Source organism: Copadichromis virginalis, linkage group LG22 (genome assembly GCF_057382275.1).
Source record: "Copadichromis virginalis isolate Kocher_CV1m ecotype Utaka linkage group LG22, C_Virginalis_male_GT1.1, whole genome shotgun sequence".
Classification (NCBI taxonomy): domain Eukaryota; kingdom Metazoa; phylum Chordata; class Actinopteri; order Cichliformes; family Cichlidae; genus Copadichromis; species Copadichromis virginalis.
In genome coordinates this window covers 11252791-11272280 of record NC_140638.1, presented here as the reverse complement: position 1 = coordinate 11272280, position 19490 = coordinate 11252791, and the positions used below count along the sequence as shown (strand labels likewise).

Genomic DNA, 19490 nt, shown 5'->3' with positions numbered 1-19490 from the left:
TTTATATGAATCTGGATTTTCAGGCTAAACTCACACTTGAACAAAAATAAAGAGAGCATTCTCCTTCCATGTCTTTTCCTCCTCTTTGAGTCTCTTGGGGCTCCCTCTGACTTCCTGCCATTAAAGAGACAGCCCACTGGAGAGCAGAGGGTGACTGACATATAGCTACCTTTGCTGTATGAGCATCTGTGGAATTTTGCGGTTAACACAGAGAAAAGTAGGAAGACGTCAGGAAAACAGAGATGTATTAGACAGAGACGCAGTACACAGTTACGTAACCAAATACTCCAGTCTGTCCTCTTTTGTGTGTTATCAAAAACACATATTTTGTTAACTAATAAAAGTCTGTTTGTCAACTCAGAAGCAAAGAAGATTAATGCCACTATGAGACCAGGCTGCTTTCTCAACAACTGAAGGAGTTATGAGGTGTAAGTCAACCAGTTGACAGCCGTGCATTTTAACATTTTTGATGTTGTCAGTGTTTTGTGTGGTAATCTCTGGAATTTTATTTTGAAAGTGGCCACACAGCATCACCCTTTGGGGGGGGGGGTATGGGTAAAAGAAAGCTGCACTTTTCCAAGGCACATAAACTCTCCTACAGACAAGCACTTTGACAAACTACGTGTCGACTACATGAAAACAGCAAACACTGCATGGTTTTAGTCTGACAGCCTCGTCCACAAACCAAAACAAGGTATCTAGTGAAGCTACAAACAGACGCTCTGGGGAGACCACACACCCAAGCAGACACAAATATCTCAACAAATAGCACACAGCAGCCACTTCAAAAGAAAAAACTCATGCAGATGCAATTCTAAGATTTTCAGCGTGGTTCTGATTAAAACAGGAAAATTCCACTGCGTTCTTATTTCAGCTTATCATTAAGCCAAGATCATGTTTAAATGAAAAGAGAGATCTAGCACCTGATGCTCCACATAAAGTTCCTCCTTACCTTCTGTAGCCACTGGGTGTAATTCTCCATAACGTTCTCCAGCTGCTGGATCTTCTGGCTGGGAAAGTCTGGCTCAGGTGGTGGAGCGTCCCTCTGGAGAGAGTTGGCGTTGTACTGCGAGCTACTGGCCTTCGCTTCCTTGCAGGAGCCTCCTCCAGCTCCCTCTCCCTCAGGTAGGATGAAGGTGTAGGTGCACTGGCCATGCTGGATCTTATGAAAACGTCTGTTATTGGAATTACTACTGCTGCTGCTGCTACTACTAGTAGTACTCCCTCCATTACTGCTACTGCTGCTGCCGTCCGTCCCTCTCCGCTGCTCACCTCCTCCGCAGCTCACAATCACCAGAAGCGCCGCCAGCGACAGCAGGTGACGACTGTAGTGGTACCACAGCATCATATCAGCCTGGAAGCGCTGTTGAGGGTGATTAAATTTCTTGTGTCTCTTGTTTCTCCTTCTATGCTTTACTAGATGTTCTCTTAAGTGCTGAATCAGAAAACGTTAGCCTGAAACATGTATCCTCCATCCTTAAGTTGGACCTCCAGCAGTCAGAGTTCATGCAGACTTTTTTGCCATGGACGGGACACACATGTATGTTTCCAAACCTCCTCTTAAGCTTTTGTCCTGGCAGGGAAAGTTGCACACATGTCTTGGAGTGTGACAGCTTGGCTATATTTCTTGGTGTTCCTCCAGTAAATCAGAGCCTGCCTGCGTTTATCAGAGTGTGCATTTAAAGTAGGTGCTGGGTATGCTGGGATAGTGTCGTCAGACCTCCCCTGGTCTCTCTGCCGTTCTTTCCTCCTCTGCTCGCAAACTTAACGACTGGGGGTAGAGAGTGAGAGAGGGAGAGGGAGGGAGGGAGACGCGCACTCTGAAGAGCAGTTCCAAGCTTCCAGCACACTCTGCGCCTGCCCCTCGCAGAGCCTGCAGAGGAATGTGACTCTGTGCATGGACGTATTTGTGTGTGTGTGTGTGTGTGTGTGTGTGTGTGTGTGTGTGTGTGTGTGTGTGTGTGTGTGCGCCAGTGATCCTGGCAGAAAGAGACCTCAGCACAGAGGACATGCTTAGACTGTGGGGATCAGCTTTCAGACCGGTTTATGTGGTTGACCTGCTCCCTTGCCTGTGTAAAATAATAATAATAGTAATAATAATTTGAACGCACGCATTTAATTTATCTCTTCTTTTCTCCCTGCTCAGCTAATAACAGGTGCTACGAACTTGTCACCTGTGCTCGGGGTAGCTTTATATGTTCTTCTGCTTATCTCTTGAAAGTACAAATCCATAGTCAGGACAAGCATTGTTTTATAAACTGCAGCACCTACATGGAAGTAGCCATAGGATCAAACTGCAAACCTACGTAGTGGCTAATGGACAGCAAACCATACGCCTGAGCTACATTTACCACAAGATATTAAGTATCTTTCATTCCATAGAATTTGTTGCAGTAAATTTAAAATACTATTAGAGAGCACTCGAACACCAAAAATGCCCACCATTCTATCATTTGGTAATGTTTGCTAAGTCTGTTTGACACTATATATACTGTAAGTAGTATATACATATATGTACATGCAAATATTTAATATGTACTATAGAGTAAAGTAAAAATTCAGCAAACAGTCACAAAGCATCTGTGGTCAACACGTTCTCGGTTGGCCAAAGCCTACTGTCATGGGCTAAGTTTTCTATTGGCAAACCTAAGTCAGCAACCTCCTTATGACTAATAAAAGCCATGTTTTTCCCAGTGATTTCATTGTACTGCATTGCATTTAACAACCAATTGCAAGCAGTTGCTGTGACCAACTGGTTGCTCAGAGACTGGCTGTGCAACATCCTCAACCTCTGGGTGACCACTTTTGATTGCACAGGTCACCTCCTGGGTAACCTGTCTCCAAACAACTGCAGTCTGACTCAGACTACAATCACTCAGAGAAAGTTTGCAAATACTCACTGTCTAGTTTATAAATGCAGACAGATTGCCAACGCACTGCAAGCAGTCTGAGTCAGTCTGCGCCAGTGAGCGCAATTTGTCTCCAATACTTCTTTATGCAGTAGAAGACCTGGCACATCTGGTTGAAAAATGGTTGTATGGAGCCTGATCTATGGAAGGTCTTGTCCACTGAATTTGTAGAGTAACAAATTATTAAACTGTAACTATTATGGCTTGTTTTAGACTTAAAATCATACCGCTTTTTAGGTGTCGTTTTGCTTGGTATCTTAACTACAAGAGTTTACATAATCACAAGTATATCACATGCCTTCCAGTGTCACGTTTTCATGAAAACAAAAGTGAAATCCAAGAATGAGCAGGGGATAGATGGAATGCCTTTTTATCATTAAGCCAGAACAAGGGGCAGAGTGAGGAAATACAGCGCTGAAAGACCCTGGGTTAAAGGTCAAGTCCTTGTTACGGCCAGCCTATTAAAATCTCTGATTCCGGGAGACACAGCTGTCTGATTTCTGGCTGAATTTCAACATTCCTCGTCAGTTCAAGACATTCAAATTTGTGTACATGCTTGAGTGTGTCTGTTTTTCTGTTTGTGTGTGTGATGTATGTGCAAATACTGTATCCAGCGTATGTTTATGTATATCCTTCTGCTTATGCATACTCACAGTACATGTCACAGAATTCTGCGTAATCCTGTGTGGGTTTGACATCTTGTGTATCCAGTGATATCAGAAGGCTGAAAAAAGTTGGGTCTTGTGTGTGGGAGCAGAGGGGTGGTGTGAATGAATGCATGAAGGAGACCCAAGATAACAAACCCTCTGAATAACCCAGACTGGCCAAGACACAAAGCATGTTTGCTCTTGGAATGCTTTTCTTAGGTTGACGTACTTTGCTGGTGTCCTAAAAGTGAGGCGCCTTTTCCTGTGTCCAAAGGAAACTAAGGAGGAGATAATTGTAAGAACTGGGGCTTGTAAATCTAAACAGCACATGACTTTGATGCACAGCTATACATGAAAATATCTAAACAAATTTAGGAATTATGACTTAGTATTCCTTTAAAGCTACAGTATAGATATTTTCACATGCATAATGTAGGAAGAACAATGTTATTTATTTTTTTATTTATTTTTTAGCCTTTAATAAAACAGACAAACACAGAAAACCAGAGGTATTAAAATAGAACATTAAATAAATGTGTTTTTTCTGTTTGAAGCTGCTACGGTTAGAGGGCATTTAGCTTTCTGTAGCCTTATATGGTCACTGCAAATCAGTTCAAAGTTGCTCTTAGTAATCACTTTTATCCTGTGAGGAAGCATCTTATTGAGATTAATGCGTGTGTCCACGTGCTTTTCGTTGAAGAAAGTCCATAAAACATTTTTGGAACACAAAACGCTTAATTTTCAGCCATCTCACATCCAGCAGTGGCTTGTTTTGCAAAGGAAAACACACAAGCTGTTTATATTTATGAGTTAGTAACTGAGTGCTATAGTCTCAGATCTGAAATCTTACTGGAATGTAAACTTATTGAGAAAACAAACAGTTTACAGAGCAACGAGAGAAAAATGATTCACTAACTCTTGGCATCCCATTCTGCCTGCTCCACATGTACATCCAATACATACCCAGTTTAGTAAAATACAAAAATCTACATGTATACATAGATATATGTATATGTATATGTGTGTGTGTATATATATATATATATATATATATATATATATATATATAAATGGAAGTAAGGTAACATATAGCTTGCTCAGGCTAGCTAGCTGGCAGGACGGTTAGCTAGGTTCAACAGATCCAGGAAGGGGCTTTTCTTTGTGGAGGTTGAATGCTCTTCCTGGGTTGTCTGAGTCAGGACAGATTAATTTGTGCTTCTAAAGTGAACGTAGTACAAAATGACAAAAACACAGAAAATTCAAAACGCTGGGTCAAATGACCCAGGACCATGACAGAATAGTTATCTGTCTCTATATGTTACCCTGTAAATGTAGTGCTGCAGGACATGTATACATGTTTCTATACTTGATTCTAACCTAATGCTAATGCCTAATGCTAAGTCTCTTTTACACTGCTGGAACTGTAACTATTAGAACACAGAATAAAAATACCTCTTCAGTCAAAAGAATTATTTTCACTTTGATCTGCCAACAAACTAAAGCAATTTTCCTTTATTAGGCAACAGGACAGAAATCTTTGATATTTAAATGCATACAGGAAAAAAAAATCACAGCTCTAATCAGCAGCCCCACTTTAGAAATAAACAACAACATATGGATTTATAGATTTTTAATTCCCATTTGATCATCATATGATCATGTGTGATTGATTCCGAGGTCACTCATAGGGATCATTTTGTGGTCACATGACTTGTAAAATGCCACTTTTTACAGACACAAATCCCAGGTAAACAGAAAAAGCAACATGTTAACTATTAACTATATTTTCTGTATTGGATGGAGGTATGATACCAAAAAGAATTTGTGACACGTTTATTTTTATTTAACTTTTATTTGATATTAACCACTTGAGATAACAACTGTTAGATAAAGTTATTCTGCATCCAAGTCGATCACCAATGACAACTAACAATAAAGTTTGTGTTTATTTATTGGAAACTCATTATCAACTCAAAATTCATGGTAAAAAATATTTTTACTCAGTGGCATATTGGTCCACTATTAAGATGTGAGGGTCTTTGATCTTCTATGGTTGGCTAGAACCCCGCCCCCCCCCAATGTGGGGCATAAAGGGTGTTGTCACTGGATATAAAAGGCACAAGCGTTCCGTTTGACTCCAGTGACAAACCTAAGCAACTCATTCAGAAATGCTTGAATAGCTTCAGCTCGATTTGAATTTGATGAAATGGTTGTATAACCCAGCCTAACACTGATGGAACCATTTCTTTTGGTCCTGAGCTTAACAGTTTGTCATGGTGACGGTGACTGAAGGGGACACAAATACGCGCTTAACACACGAATGTCAAGGCAGTGGTGAACTAGTGCCAGCCTCCATGCTACTGACATATCAGTGGCAGGATCTGCTTGCAAGTGCAAATGTGGGTCATTTTCATATTATTCTCCTGTTCTGAGTTCAGTTCTGATGTGTGATATCCTGAGATCCTTTCTGAAAGATCCACGGTCTGGTCTGCTGGGGCCTCAAAGGAGCGTTAATCTCACACACAATAGCCTCGTTAGCATTTGACCATTGATGACATCACTTCATGCTAGATGGCTGAGAGGTGATAGTTAAAGAGTTATGCATTTGTGGGTGTTTTGAGTGGTTGTGGTTTTTGTGAAAGACTGAATGGATGTACTGAAGTGCATGTGCAGGGAGTAAAGAGTTACACCAGTGGCTCTGCAGGCACTTCATCTACTTTGCAGTAAGTCTATAGAGTAATAGGCTCGTGTTTTCAAGTCTGCTTACTTAAATCCTGTGGGATAATAATAATGGGGCTTAACGTCCAGTGGGGGTTTTTTTCCCGTAGAGAGACAAACATAAAGGATTAAGAAAAAAAAGCAGACATTCAGCTGAGTAGAAATAAATCGAGGCCTAAAACGAACACGCATTTTGCTTTGCAATTTCCTGTTGAGAGTCGAATTAAAACGTAATTCTTAAATTCCTTGCAGACCAACCTCATATGCAAATGTAGCAGACCCACCTGAAACACTATTCCTTGGTTCAACAAGCAGCATGCTAGAACAGAGTGCAACAATGGTTGCGCACTTAAAGGGCTCTGATTCCAAAATTTAATTTTCCGTTCATTTTCTCCATTGAAATTTCAGAAAATCCTCATATACAGAGTTTTAATCCTTGAAACATACCAACCAAATTCTTGGTGACTAATGACCATAAAATGATTTGAGAGGGAAAATGAAGGAAAACTAAATAAAATCCAACATAGACCGTGTGACGGCTCAGGAACTACTTGTCCCATAATCCATTGCAAATCCCAGATTCCACAGCAAACGTCCAATTTTCTTGAATTTAATTATATTTATTATTGTAGTGTTTATTTAGTTAATAATAATTCTAAAGTTTGTGTTGTGTTTTGTGTGTGTGTGTAACAAAGTATAGCCTAGTTATTGTTGTGGCACAGAGGTTCATTCTGACAGTTTTCAAATTTCATGCTCTCTAAACAATCGTAAGGTTCGTGGGTTTAAAATTTTCCATGGTAGCAGTGAACTCCACCAATCAGAGACATTGCTGTTTCAATTTGGGATTGTGGTGAGTGTAGTGCTTTTCCACAACATTACCAATAAAACACATTTTTGCTAAAATAAGGTTTATATCATATAGACTTGTGGTTTCCACAGGAGCACATGCCATTGTTTCACAATGTCACTCATAATGAATCGGCTTTGGATGGTTAAAACATTGTGGCACATAGTCAAAATCCCTACGGAGAATATGAATGATACTTTTACTTCAGGAACCTCACTGTTGAGCTCAAAGTTTTGACTTTCCTGTTAAATATACATCTGCTTTGCAGATGCCATAAAATGCGGCTTTTTCAACACACTAGCTTGACTGCCATTAAATATGATACAGATGTGTATGACAGTCAGACAGTAAATCCTCAAAGGTTGAAATCCTGTGATTTTTTTTTATTTTATTTTCTTCCTTTGCTTGTTTTCTTTGATCATTTACTAGTCCACCATCATGTTGGATAGATTCATAAAACATTGCTTTCAGTATTTCCTCAGGCTGACTTGGAATCACGTTAATGGGTCTGTGCCAGCACAAGACTCCTCTTTTGATGCTAAAAAAGCTACTGCTGGGATTTACTAAAGAGTTGGCATGTTAATTTCACAACTGAAAGCATGGACGCAGGTATTTTAGTTGTTGGCCTTATTACAGAGTGCAAAAGGAGAATATTTAAATGAATTAGACAAACACGATTTATTAGGTGAGCGACATGCACTTTACCCAACATTGTGAAAAATTTATTGACAATTTCTGGGTCTGATGTGGCTGTAATCAAAGCCGCTAGGAGAGAACATTTATTTGAAACGAGAGCAGGAGATGCTGCCAGAATTGCATGTGGTTCATGGCTTGACATATCTGTCACAATGCAGAAATAAATGGGACTGTGTTACTGTTTTAAAGTTTGAATTTTGCAATATGCAATACTGACTTTGATAAATACATAAAGATCACACTACTACCTTGAGGCGACTGTTGTGATTTGTATAAATAAATTGAGCTACTTGCAAAAATACAAGAGTGATGTGAGATTTCAGGTTCACATGGGAGAATAGTTTCTGTTAACATCTCTGCTGTTGTAATCCTGCTGTCCACCTATTATCGGTGTTATTAGGGCATGTATTGTTTGCTCTCTCAAGCCGTAATTATGCTAGGCTAGGTTGCAGACATGGACACAGACAAGTGAAGAAACAATGGCTGAGGAGTCACTCCTGTTACTTCTTTGAAGTTCACCGCCTAGTACGCATGCACAGTTTGTGCACAAGTAAACCAAAAATGAGCAGGCACATCCACATGGACCTACACATTTAACAGCCAATGACACTTGGACTGAAGTGGACGCTAGCATAAATCTCGCCTAGGGTCACTTGTGCTGTCATTGTGGTTGGTTGACTGGCAGATTTCCTGTCAGCCTCAGCTGCACTTGCATTTGGAGCTATTTGTAATATAGTTTAATTCTAAATGTTCTAAACTCGAGCATTTTGACAGTGGCTATGATAACATACTTGCACAATGTTCAGTTTGTAGCATTGTGTTGACTAGAACAGTATGTGACTATACATAACAACAGTCTTGATATCTGCTCTTTTGTCAGAAAGATCCTGATTAAGATCGACAATAGCCAAGCGTATTACTTTTTGCTGAACCAGCATTGGATTTGATTGATTTTGTAAACAACCAGTTCTGACATGTGCCTGCTGGAGCAATGATGTCATCAGGGCGAGACCACTGGAAAAGTGACAGTGGGAAGCCATTAGCACAAGGTGGCTGTCAGTCTTCCTTTTCCCCTTGGGATCCACAGGTCGATATGTACTCCACAGGCATGGCCTCCATCTCCTGTCAAAGCATGCCATATCCCTATCCAACCTCAATTCCACCCATCCTTGATACATGAGACAAAGTTCAGGCCGAGGTGAATGGAAAAGTAAAAAGGTTTCTGTCTGTCAGTATGGTATTAAATCTTATGTTGCTCCTCAGAAGAAGAGCTGTTTTCTTTAACTCGTTTTTTCTTTTTTCTTATCTCAACAGAAACAGAAATAGGAAAGTTAGGAAAAAGGGGGCACCCACGGTCAAGTTAACTGCACTGTTGGTGGTCCTGCAGTTGGGTCTGGTACCATGATAAAACTCTAAAATGAATGACAAAGCATCAGTAAACAATAGAAACAGACAAAAAAACATAAATAAATGAAAAAGAAATATGGGTGCTTTGTGCCCACTTGCAAAAGCTTTTGTGGTTCGGACCTCGTGTTTGTTTTTCCTCTATGCTTCAGCAATTTATCATTATAGCAAAGTCAATTTCAAATTCAAGTTGATATGTGTATTCCTTAAGACGTTCTGTTTATTTTTGTGTACTTCATGTCACCAGTCCCATCTGATGTTTCCTTTTCCAACTCCTCACCCTCATTCCTGCCTCACTACAGACTGCCACAAATTTGCATGCTTTAGTTTACTTTGTGTCTCTCGCGTGTATTATAAAATTTTCATCAAATCACAGAGATCAGATTTGTCACAGTCAAGTTTACATGATATCACTATGCGTTCAATTTGCAATCATAAGGTTAACCAACGCCACATGGAAGCAAATGCACAAACAAAATATGACCTTTGCTGCTGCAATATTTGGTTGGTGCAAAGGTCAGAAGAGTGTTTGGCTAGACCCCGGGAATGTGCTATGTGGCTCTAGATATGTTACCCTCTGTTCTGTCTATTTTAGAGAGCAGTAACTCTGCAAAGCAGAAGACTGGAACACACAAACACAGATACAGACAAAGAAAGCACAACTGAAAACAACATACAAGTTACATTTATAGACTGACACACAATATATTTAAAAAACCTAAAAAAAAGGAATTGTTTACTAAATCTCATAATTCAAAAGTTTTTCTTATTTTCTTTCTTTCTTACTTTTCCACTGTGCACAACCCTTTGTCCTTTTGTTGTACTATCTATGCCTGTACTAGTCGTGGACAATTGTAAACCACAAAAAGCTGCAAACATCGAAACATACCAACAATTACTGAGTAGAGTCATTGGAATTCAAATGAAATAAGTCCTGTGACGTGGTTGGCTACAGAGCTGAGCTACTCTCAACTTTAAGGAAAGTGACACAAGTGGCTACTAATGGCAATGACAAGTACTTGTGGCTGACATATATTATGCAATATAAAGTGTCAGCTCCAAAGTGATGGGCACTGAGTATATACACTCACCATCCACTTCAGGTACACCTGCTGGACTGCTCATTAATCCAAATATCTGTGGCAGCTACTCAATACATTGAATTATGTCAACATGATTAAGACGGCATGTTCAAGTGCAAACCCAGCGTAAGAGTAGGGAAGACAGGTGATTTACTGTAAGTGACTTTAAATATTTGCTGGAGCCAGATGAGGGGAGGAGGTTTTCCAGCACAACCTAGGGAAAATAAATACCTTAAATTTTAAGGTAGAATTTAACATCTCTATCATGGTAAGAGAAAAATGAAATATCTACTTGTTGACCAAACGTTACAACCAAGAAGACCATATCTGAACACACAACACATCAATAAAATAATAATGAGGCAGTAATAAGCAAAGTCCTAAAGCTGCAGAAAACCACATTGGGTGCCATTTCTGTTATTGTACAAGCATGCTATTGTCGCGAAATCGATCAATGTAGAGCAGTGTCACAAACCACGGAGGCCCCAGAAAAGTGCAATCAAACGTTGAGTTTATTAACAGCCCGGAGAAAACATCAACATATGTCTTCTGACCAAAATACATGTTGTGGACACTTATAAAGCAGTGGGGTACACCCCCCCCCCAATGACAGATTAAAATAGGTTCCAGACATTAGTCACAGGTAATCGTACATTTTTAATGGCTATAAGCAGACATAGAACTTCTCTTTTCTATAACACCTTCCATACAAGGTAGTAAACTTCAAGCCCTCAGGGTCTCTGAGGCTAATTATTGACTCTGCTCATCTGTTACCAAGTAGAATAAAATGCAACAGGTTTGCAACAAGAAGCTGGAAACATTTGGGCCTCTGCTCAGGCCTATTCCTAGATTATATGTATTATATGTACTGTAAGCATGCATTGCAGTTATCCTTCTATGTTCTAGTTTCCCTCAGCATGTATCACCTGGACAGTCACGCCAGTGAAGCTTAAGACCCTTAATGAACCGAACATCAACTCAAAATAAGCACAGATATGCAATGTGTATAAAATACTTCTAACTGTACTTGTAATAAAAGTTAACATAATGGAAGGATCCTCAAATGGACATCTTCAATAAACAACTGTAATGCAGTATCAAAACTGTGAGAAATATTATTAGATGAAATAATGCTGTAAAGAATATTATTAATGCAATTATAATGATGCAGATTATATGGCAGCAATAAAAGAATTTCTGTATCTCCACACTATGCTGAACAACACATCAAACCTTGGAACAGATGGGCTGCGGTAACAGAAGATCACGCTGGGTACCATTTCTGTCAGCTAAGAAAAAGTAACTACGAATTCCATCAAAATATCTGATCAAAATTGGACAATTGGGAAAAGGTTTCCTGATCTGATGAATCTTGATTTCTGCTGCAATATTCAGATGGAAGGGTCACATTTGATATAAACAACATGAATGGATCCATCCTGGTCAGTATCAGTAAAACAGGTTAGTAGTGGTAGTGTAATGGTTTGGGGGCACACTTGACATCACATTTCCAACCCTTTATTATCACAATGTACTAATTGTCTGATCACTGCTTCCAACATGATAACGGGATGTCACGAAGCTGAAATCATGGACCAAAATCTTTGAGGAATGTTTCTAGCACCTTGTTGAATCTATGGTAATAGCAAGGTGTACTTAAATAAAATAGGGACTGTGTATTAGAGTCATTGGTCATTCACCATGTAAATATAAAACAAAGTCTGGTACATCAGGCACACCACAACTACTGAGGCTGTTGTATAGTTATGTGGCAGTGTGCCATAGATGGAATAATTCACTCTTGTTTAATTGTTAATTGCTATATGCAGTGACAATTTAATGCTTATTTTAATCTTTTAGCATCTCTTAGAAGCGCCTCATTATTTTTTCCATAAAGCTCTGCTGTCTCCATGAAGACTAAACAAACTCCATTTGAGTAAAAGTGAAATGTACTGTAGTGACACGCAAGCTAAACGTTATTACCATAAAACAGCTTTACAGATGATAATGAAAAAGAAAAAATGAAAGGAAAAATTGCTGTTGCTAATTTCACTGCCTTGCAACACAGCTGCCATCATAGTTTTTGAGTTGTCCTGATCAGTTGCCTAGTTGTCAGTATGTTGCCTTCTAATTGTCAAGGCTAAGAAAAAACAGTCACCGTCCAAGTACATTTTTTTGAATCCAGTGGCTGGTTCGACAGCTTGCATTCAAAATCTATTCCAAACTTTAAGACCTTCACTCATCGCATTCCTTAGTCTTTAGATAATATTCTTCACGTACATTTCCCATTCTGTCCTGCCATATCAGATAAAATTAAGTCCTGTGCAACAGCAAGCTGACACCTGATACAAGCCGATGAATGCTGATATCGCCATGTTTTCTTCACATTAACTCACACAATCAGATTTTGGACATAAACAGAAACATGCCTTTGTGTCAGTCTGAGCAAACCACTCAGGCTGGTTAAAGCGCAGCATGCTTGTCAGCACTCCATAACGATATTAGGCTTTGGAAACTGATATCAGACAGCAAAGCAACTTTAATTAGCAATAACTAATTTAGCTTGACTACTTGGACCACCGTTTGACATCAATTACTATAGAGTTCTTTTATTGTTGGCCTCAGATAGGGTGCATTGTTCAGCGGACATACATCAGAAAAGACAAAGTAAGCCGAGCTCTATCTTCTTACTTACTTTGTTAATTTCACTGCTGGCAAGTGCTGTTTGCTCGCTCCATCTTAATGTGATTCCAGCTCGCTGCCATTTGTCTCGTAGTATTTTCTTCTTCAGTAATGGGGCCAGTTGGTCCTCCTAACTTTGGAAAAGAGCATGACATCAGCAGATGGTTATTTTCTGGACTTAACCTGCTGGTGGAATCAAAAACACAGTGAGTCAGTGTGTAGGTGTGTGCAACATGAGATCATATGTGAGAGAGCAATAAATAAGTCCAGCTAATACTATGCTTTGGGTCTGTTCAGCTGCATGCTGGTTGGCAACAAAGCACTTTTAAAGTTGAATGTCACACACAATCTGACATACATTCACATCTTGGATTGCATGCTGCTTCGTGTCTCTTTATTTTTTGGCTGATGTAGGACAATCTAACAGGTGGACAGGTGGAGAATAAGCCTAAATCTTTAGCATCATACATTTACCCCTAGCATACCTTAAAAAATGGCGAGGAAGGAATCTGATAAGTCTTGTGAACAAGAGTTTATGTTCCTCTGTCCACCCTACGTACACCTTCTCACAGCTCTGTTTGTGAAAATTATGAAGTATGATATAGCTAACAGGAGACAGAGCAGGTTTTTGTCAGCTCTGTCATAGTGGTAATCCTTTAATGGACAGAAGGTTAGTCTCCCGAGAGCTCGAGAATGTACACAAAGACTTTACCATGTCAGGTGCTGTATACTATAGAGACTCTTGAGAGAACATCTATTTTAAAAACGTGCGTTATCTACGAGTGATGAAACAGTGAAAATGGAAAGGAGAATACTGGCTCTTTTAAAATGTGTTAATAAACGGTACTAGTGGGCTGCTAAATCAGTCACCAACTGTTTAAAAACATGTAAAAGATAAGATAAAGAACACAAAGTTTAAAAAAAAAATCCTGTGAATAGTGACACAAAGGTGAATTTTATGAACAGTTCTTATAGTTTATAAAGAGATCATCAGATCAGAGCATCATTTATGCATCTTTAGTATTTTTAGAGGAATGACATGGCATGTTAGCTTAACAAAGAAGATAGTGGCCTGGTCACATTGCACAGAGTAGCAATAAGTTGAAGAGTTTATCTGAGAGCTTTGAACACATATTTGTAACATTCAGTCACTTTTAGTAATAGATTATTATTATTCAATTCATCCATCCATCCATTCGCTTCCGCTTATCCTTTTCAGGGTCGCGGGGGGCGCTGGAGCCTATCCCTCCGGGTACTCCGGTTTCCCCCCACCATCCAAAGACATGCAGTTTGTGCGGATAGGTTAATTGGATAATCCAAATTGCCACTAGGTGTGAATGTGAGTGTAAATGGTTGTCTGACCCTATGTGTTGGCCCTGCGACAGACTGGCGACCTGTCCAGGGTGTACCCCGCCTCCCGCCCTATGACAGCTGGGATAGGCTCCAGCGCCCCCTGTGACCCTGAAAAAGGATAAGTGGAAGCGAATGGATGGATGGATTCAAAGCTTTCTGCTCTATTAATACACAGTGAGTGAGAAAGGTGACTGAAGAAGAAATACTCCATGCATCATGGGAATGAATTGCCCAGCAACATACACCTATTACAGCATAACTAAGGGAGGATTCAGGGTCACCTGATCCAGCTCTAACTATATGCTTTAGCAAAAAGGAACGTTTTAAGCCTAATCTTAAAAGTAGAGATAGTGTCTGTCTCCTTAATCCAAACTGGAAGCTGCAAAATGATGCATTGATTCTTTATTTTTTTAATGCAATTGAAACAGGTTTACAGAAAAATTAAATCATTATTTAAACTCCTACAGATCATCAAGCACGATGAAAGTCCAAGATTATAGACAACTGCTAATGGTCAGATTTAAATAAGGGAAAGACCCGACACGCGGTTATTCTATTAGTACAGAAGGTCCATGCTACACTTTTTCTACTGCTAGGTTTACAATTAGTGGGGAACTGCTAAGGAATGACCAGGCGTGCTCAGTATCTTAATTTTGCTCTATTTTCTGTTTTGCATTTTCATATGTAATATTGCATTATGGTTTATACTTGTGTTGTGCTGCTGCTTGTTGGACATCATTTTTGCAAATGTTTTCATTCATTTTTCATTCATTTGTTTGAAATAAAGTACTTTTCAACCGTGAGTTAGAAAGATGCACAACAAATGCTCAAAAAATGTGTTTAGAATTATGAATAGGATTTGATTGAATGTTTAAAGAATTGTCTGGATATAATGGAACTTAATATGAAAACGCATTCCTTTAAACTGATGAATTTCTGTGTTTCTCAGATTCTCCTAAACTCTTTTTCGCTCCGTGTATGGTCTTATTCCAGTTTTTAATCACCTGTTGACAGCACACGATGACTCTTTATTTTTCTGTCTTTGTAACTCTGACATTAATCAGCCACTTGCTCCTTTATGATGGTGATGATATAGCTCCATGTTGCAAGCTTAGTTTATCTTCCAACTGGTTCATCATTTAACTTGATTGAATACATAGTCACTTTATTGGTCTTGTGTCTACCCAGTAATTCATTTTGAGCTTTGTTGCCAACAATATATAGAATATAGAATATGAAGGGTTTGTTTTTGTTAATATGAAGAATATTTGTCATCACCTGCCCAGGTGACTGCTGCACAATGTGCTGTCGCCACCTCAGAGTCATTGGCTTAGCCTGTGTTCCAGTATGTTCGATGACAGCAATGCAATATGAAAATATTTTTGTATGAAAAGTGCATTTCTATATTTCATATGTGGCAGCCTCATCATGTTTCTGTGTTTGCACTGGTTCACATAATGAAGAAATGTCACCACATATAAGGCGGCTGGACCAAACATGGACTGGGTTAAAAAAACACTGTTGTCAGCTGGTTTGCCCTTTTCCTCATTTTCACATCACATGTGCTCCCGCAGGAATCGAAAGGAATTAGGGTGTTCTGCTTTTGTTTTCTTGTTGCCTTTCACCACATCGATAACCGCTCCATATAACATAAAGTTTTCCAGAGTTTTCCTTTTTTCTTTCCAGTCTGTGTTGTGACGATGACACAACCGTACTGCAGATAAACTGAACAAAAAAATCCAATATGTGATTCACATCTTTTGACATATCTCAACTAAATCTTAGGTCATTACAGCAACTGGGATTAAAAAGGGCAACATTTTTATGTCTACAGTCAAATTCAATGTAGTTTGAAAAGCACAAGTCACACAATGACTTGCTAATGTGCCTGTAAAATGATGCTTTTACAAGCTCTTGATTAAAGTCAACCAAAACACGAGCGCAGAAACACTGGAACATTATTTGTTTTTACTATGTAGGGTGACTGTGTAATTTTTGCAGAGATATTACTTGGTAATCACACATACAGTATAAGTGGCAATAACACAGCATTGATTTTCTGCTGTGTGCTGCCAAACTCGCTACTGTGCCAAGATTTGATTTATAGCACTCTGAAAGGATATGTTTTGTAAAGGATATGCTTTTAATATTATATTTTAATAACAGCCATTTGGAAAACAGGGCTCAACAGTACAGGGAGTGCAGAATTATTAGGCAAGTTGTATTTTTGAGGAATAATTTTATTATTGAACAACAATCATGTTCTCAATGAACCCAAAAAACTCATTAATATCAAAGCTGAATGTTTTTGGAAGTAGTTTTTAGTTTGTTTTTAGTTTTAGCTATTTTAGGGGGATATCTGTGTGTGCAGGTGACTATTACTGTGCATAATTATTAGGCAACTCAACAAAAAACAAATATATACCCATTTCAATTATTTATTTTTACCAGTGAAACCAATATAACATCTCCACATTCACAAATATACATTTCTGACATTCAAAAACAAAACAAAAACAAATCAGCGACCAATATAGCCACCTTTCTTTGCAAGGACACTCAAAAGCCTGCCATCCATGGATTCTGTCAGTGTTTTGATCTGTTCACCATCAACATTGCGTGCAGCAGCAACCACAGCCTCCCAGACACTGTTCAGAGAGGTGTACTGTTTTCCCTCCTTGTAAATCTCACATTTGATGATGGACCACAGGTTCTCAATGGGGTTCAGATCAGGTGAACAAGGAGGCCATGTCATTAGTTTTTCTTCTTTTATACCCTTTCTTGCCAGCCACGCTGTGGAGTACTTGGACGCGTGTGATGGAGCATTGTCCTGCATGAAAATCATGTTTTTCTTGAAGGATGCAGACTTCTTCCTGTACCACTGCTTGAAGAAGGTGTCTTCCAGAAACTGGCAGTAGGACTGGGAGTTGAGCTTGACTCCATCCTCAACCCGAAAAGGCCCCACAAGCTCATCTTTGATGATACCAGCCCAAACCAGTACTCCACCTCCACCTTGCTGGCGTCTGAGTCGGACTGGAGCTCTCTGCCCTTTACCAATCCAGCCACGGGCCCATCCATCTGGCCCATCAAGACTCACTCTCATTTCATCAGTCCATAAAACCTTAGAAAAACCAGTCTCGAGATATTTCTTGGCCCAGTCTTGACGTTTCAGCTTGTGTGTCTTGTTCAGTGGTGGTCGTCTTTCAGCCTTTCTTACCTTGGCCATGTCTCTGAGTATTGCACACCTTGTGCTTTTGGGCACTCCAGTGATGTTGCAGCTCTGAAATATGGCCAAACTGGTGGCAAGTGGCATCTTGGCAGCTGCACGCTTGACTTTTCTCAGTTCATGGGCAGTTATTTTGCGCCTTGGTTTTTCCACACGCTTCTTGCGACCCTGTTGACTATTTTGAATGAAACACTTGATTGTTTGATGATGACGCTTCAGAAGCTTTGCAATTTTGAGACTGCTGCATCCCTCTGCAAGATATCTCACTATTTTTGACTTTTCTGAGCCTGTCAAGTCCTTCTTTTGACCCATTTTGCCAAAGAAAAGGACGTTGCCTAATAATTATGCACACCTGATATAGGGTGTTGATGTCATTAGACCACACCCCTTCTCATTACAGAGATGCACATCACCTAATATGCTTAATTGGTAGTAGGCTTTCAAGCCTATACAGCTTGGAGAAAGACAACATGCATGAAGAGGATGATGTGGACAAAATACTCATTTGCCTAATAATTCTGCACTCCCTGTACTGTGCAAAAGTCTTATCTTTATGTTTTGATAGGAAAATTGTAAATAGGTGAAGGCATTGATTGAAAGATGTGCAACATATATATGTAAATATAGTTTATAAGGCAAAAGCAAATAAATTCTAAATACCTTCATTCCACAACAAAGCCTGAACTTTTTTAACCAAGCTTTCTTGTAATTTTTTCAAGTAGTTCTTCAAGCTACCTAAAGCTCATCTTTGGATGCTGGCTGCCACTTACTCTGTTCGCTGTCAGGATGATCCCACACTGCTTCAATAATGCTGAGGTCCGAGCTCTGTGGAGGCTAATCCATGACTGATGATATTCCATTGTGTGTTTTTCTTCTATCTAAAGATGCTGTGTTTGGGATCATTTTCAAAAAACTTAAGCTCCCACTTTAGTGGATCAAAATCTGATGGTACTTTTTCTACAGCCCCAAACCAGCGTCCGCCGCGTTCTCGCTGTTGTATCTCTCTCCTGACATTCTCAGAACATATTGCCAATGATTTGAATCAGGAATTTCAAATTTGGATTAATCACGCTACTGATTTTCCATCCAGTTTGTGTGCAATTTATCACACTTCAGCCTGTTTACCTTTGACCAGAAAATCATTCAAATCAAGGGCCAGATTCATCTCTCGGGGTTCTGTATCGGGTCTTCAGAGGATTTTTTCCCCCTTTGCTTAAAGTTCATACATCTTCTTAAAGTTTTTCCGAAGTTGTCTGTTGTGAGGACACTGGTTCCTTGAGTTAGACGCCGTTTTTATGCTTAAATGATTCATAATTCAAGTAAGTGTTAAAGGGCTTAACAAAAACAAAACAAACAAAAAAAGTATTGTGTGACCACAACACTATGCACACTCATAAAGTCAAATGCTGTTGAGCCAAAGTTCAAATGCCTGTTGCCAAAGTCAATCATGTGCACTAGAATGAGTTTAGAAAGAGTCAAATAACACATTAAACTATTGCTGACAGTATCTCTTGCCCCTCATAAGTGGAAGCATCACATTTTTTACTACAAAATCAGGGAGAAAACTGAAAAGAAAAGATGCAATATAATGCCAAAGTTAAATCAGTATTTCCACCTTGCGACATAGATATGGTTTTCAACAGCTTTTCTGCATATGGAAACAACCTATGAGGCGTCAGTGTCTGGTGACGCTTGCATCAACCTCTAGAAACACAATGAGGTCAGGGGAGTGAGTGACACGGCGTAGCATGGACTCTCAATACCTCCCAGAAAGCAGTCCTATTAGTTGCCTATTAAAACTCAAATAGCAGCAGAGCGTGTCTAACATGTCTGGCAGAGAACGGGCAGTCATTCACCTGGTGATCTGTCAGAAACACTGAGTGTGCTACAAAAGCCAGATCTTCACGCCCCTCGTCACACTTTACG

At 39.5% G+C, this 19490-nt stretch overlaps 1 protein-coding gene across 1 annotated transcript in view; it reads right to left on the bottom strand.

Moving 5' to 3' along the window:
* angpt1 (angiopoietin 1) overlaps positions 1-1756 on the bottom strand; it is a 56992-nt gene extending 55236 nt beyond the window's left edge. The window contains exon 1 of the mRNA XM_085445715.1: positions 953-1756. Coding sequence (XP_085301841.1) covers positions 953-1348 — 396 coding nt within the window. The 5' untranslated portion in view covers positions 1349-1756. The remainder of the gene's footprint in view (positions 1-952) is intronic.
* Positions 1757-19490: the final 17734 nt, after the last annotated feature.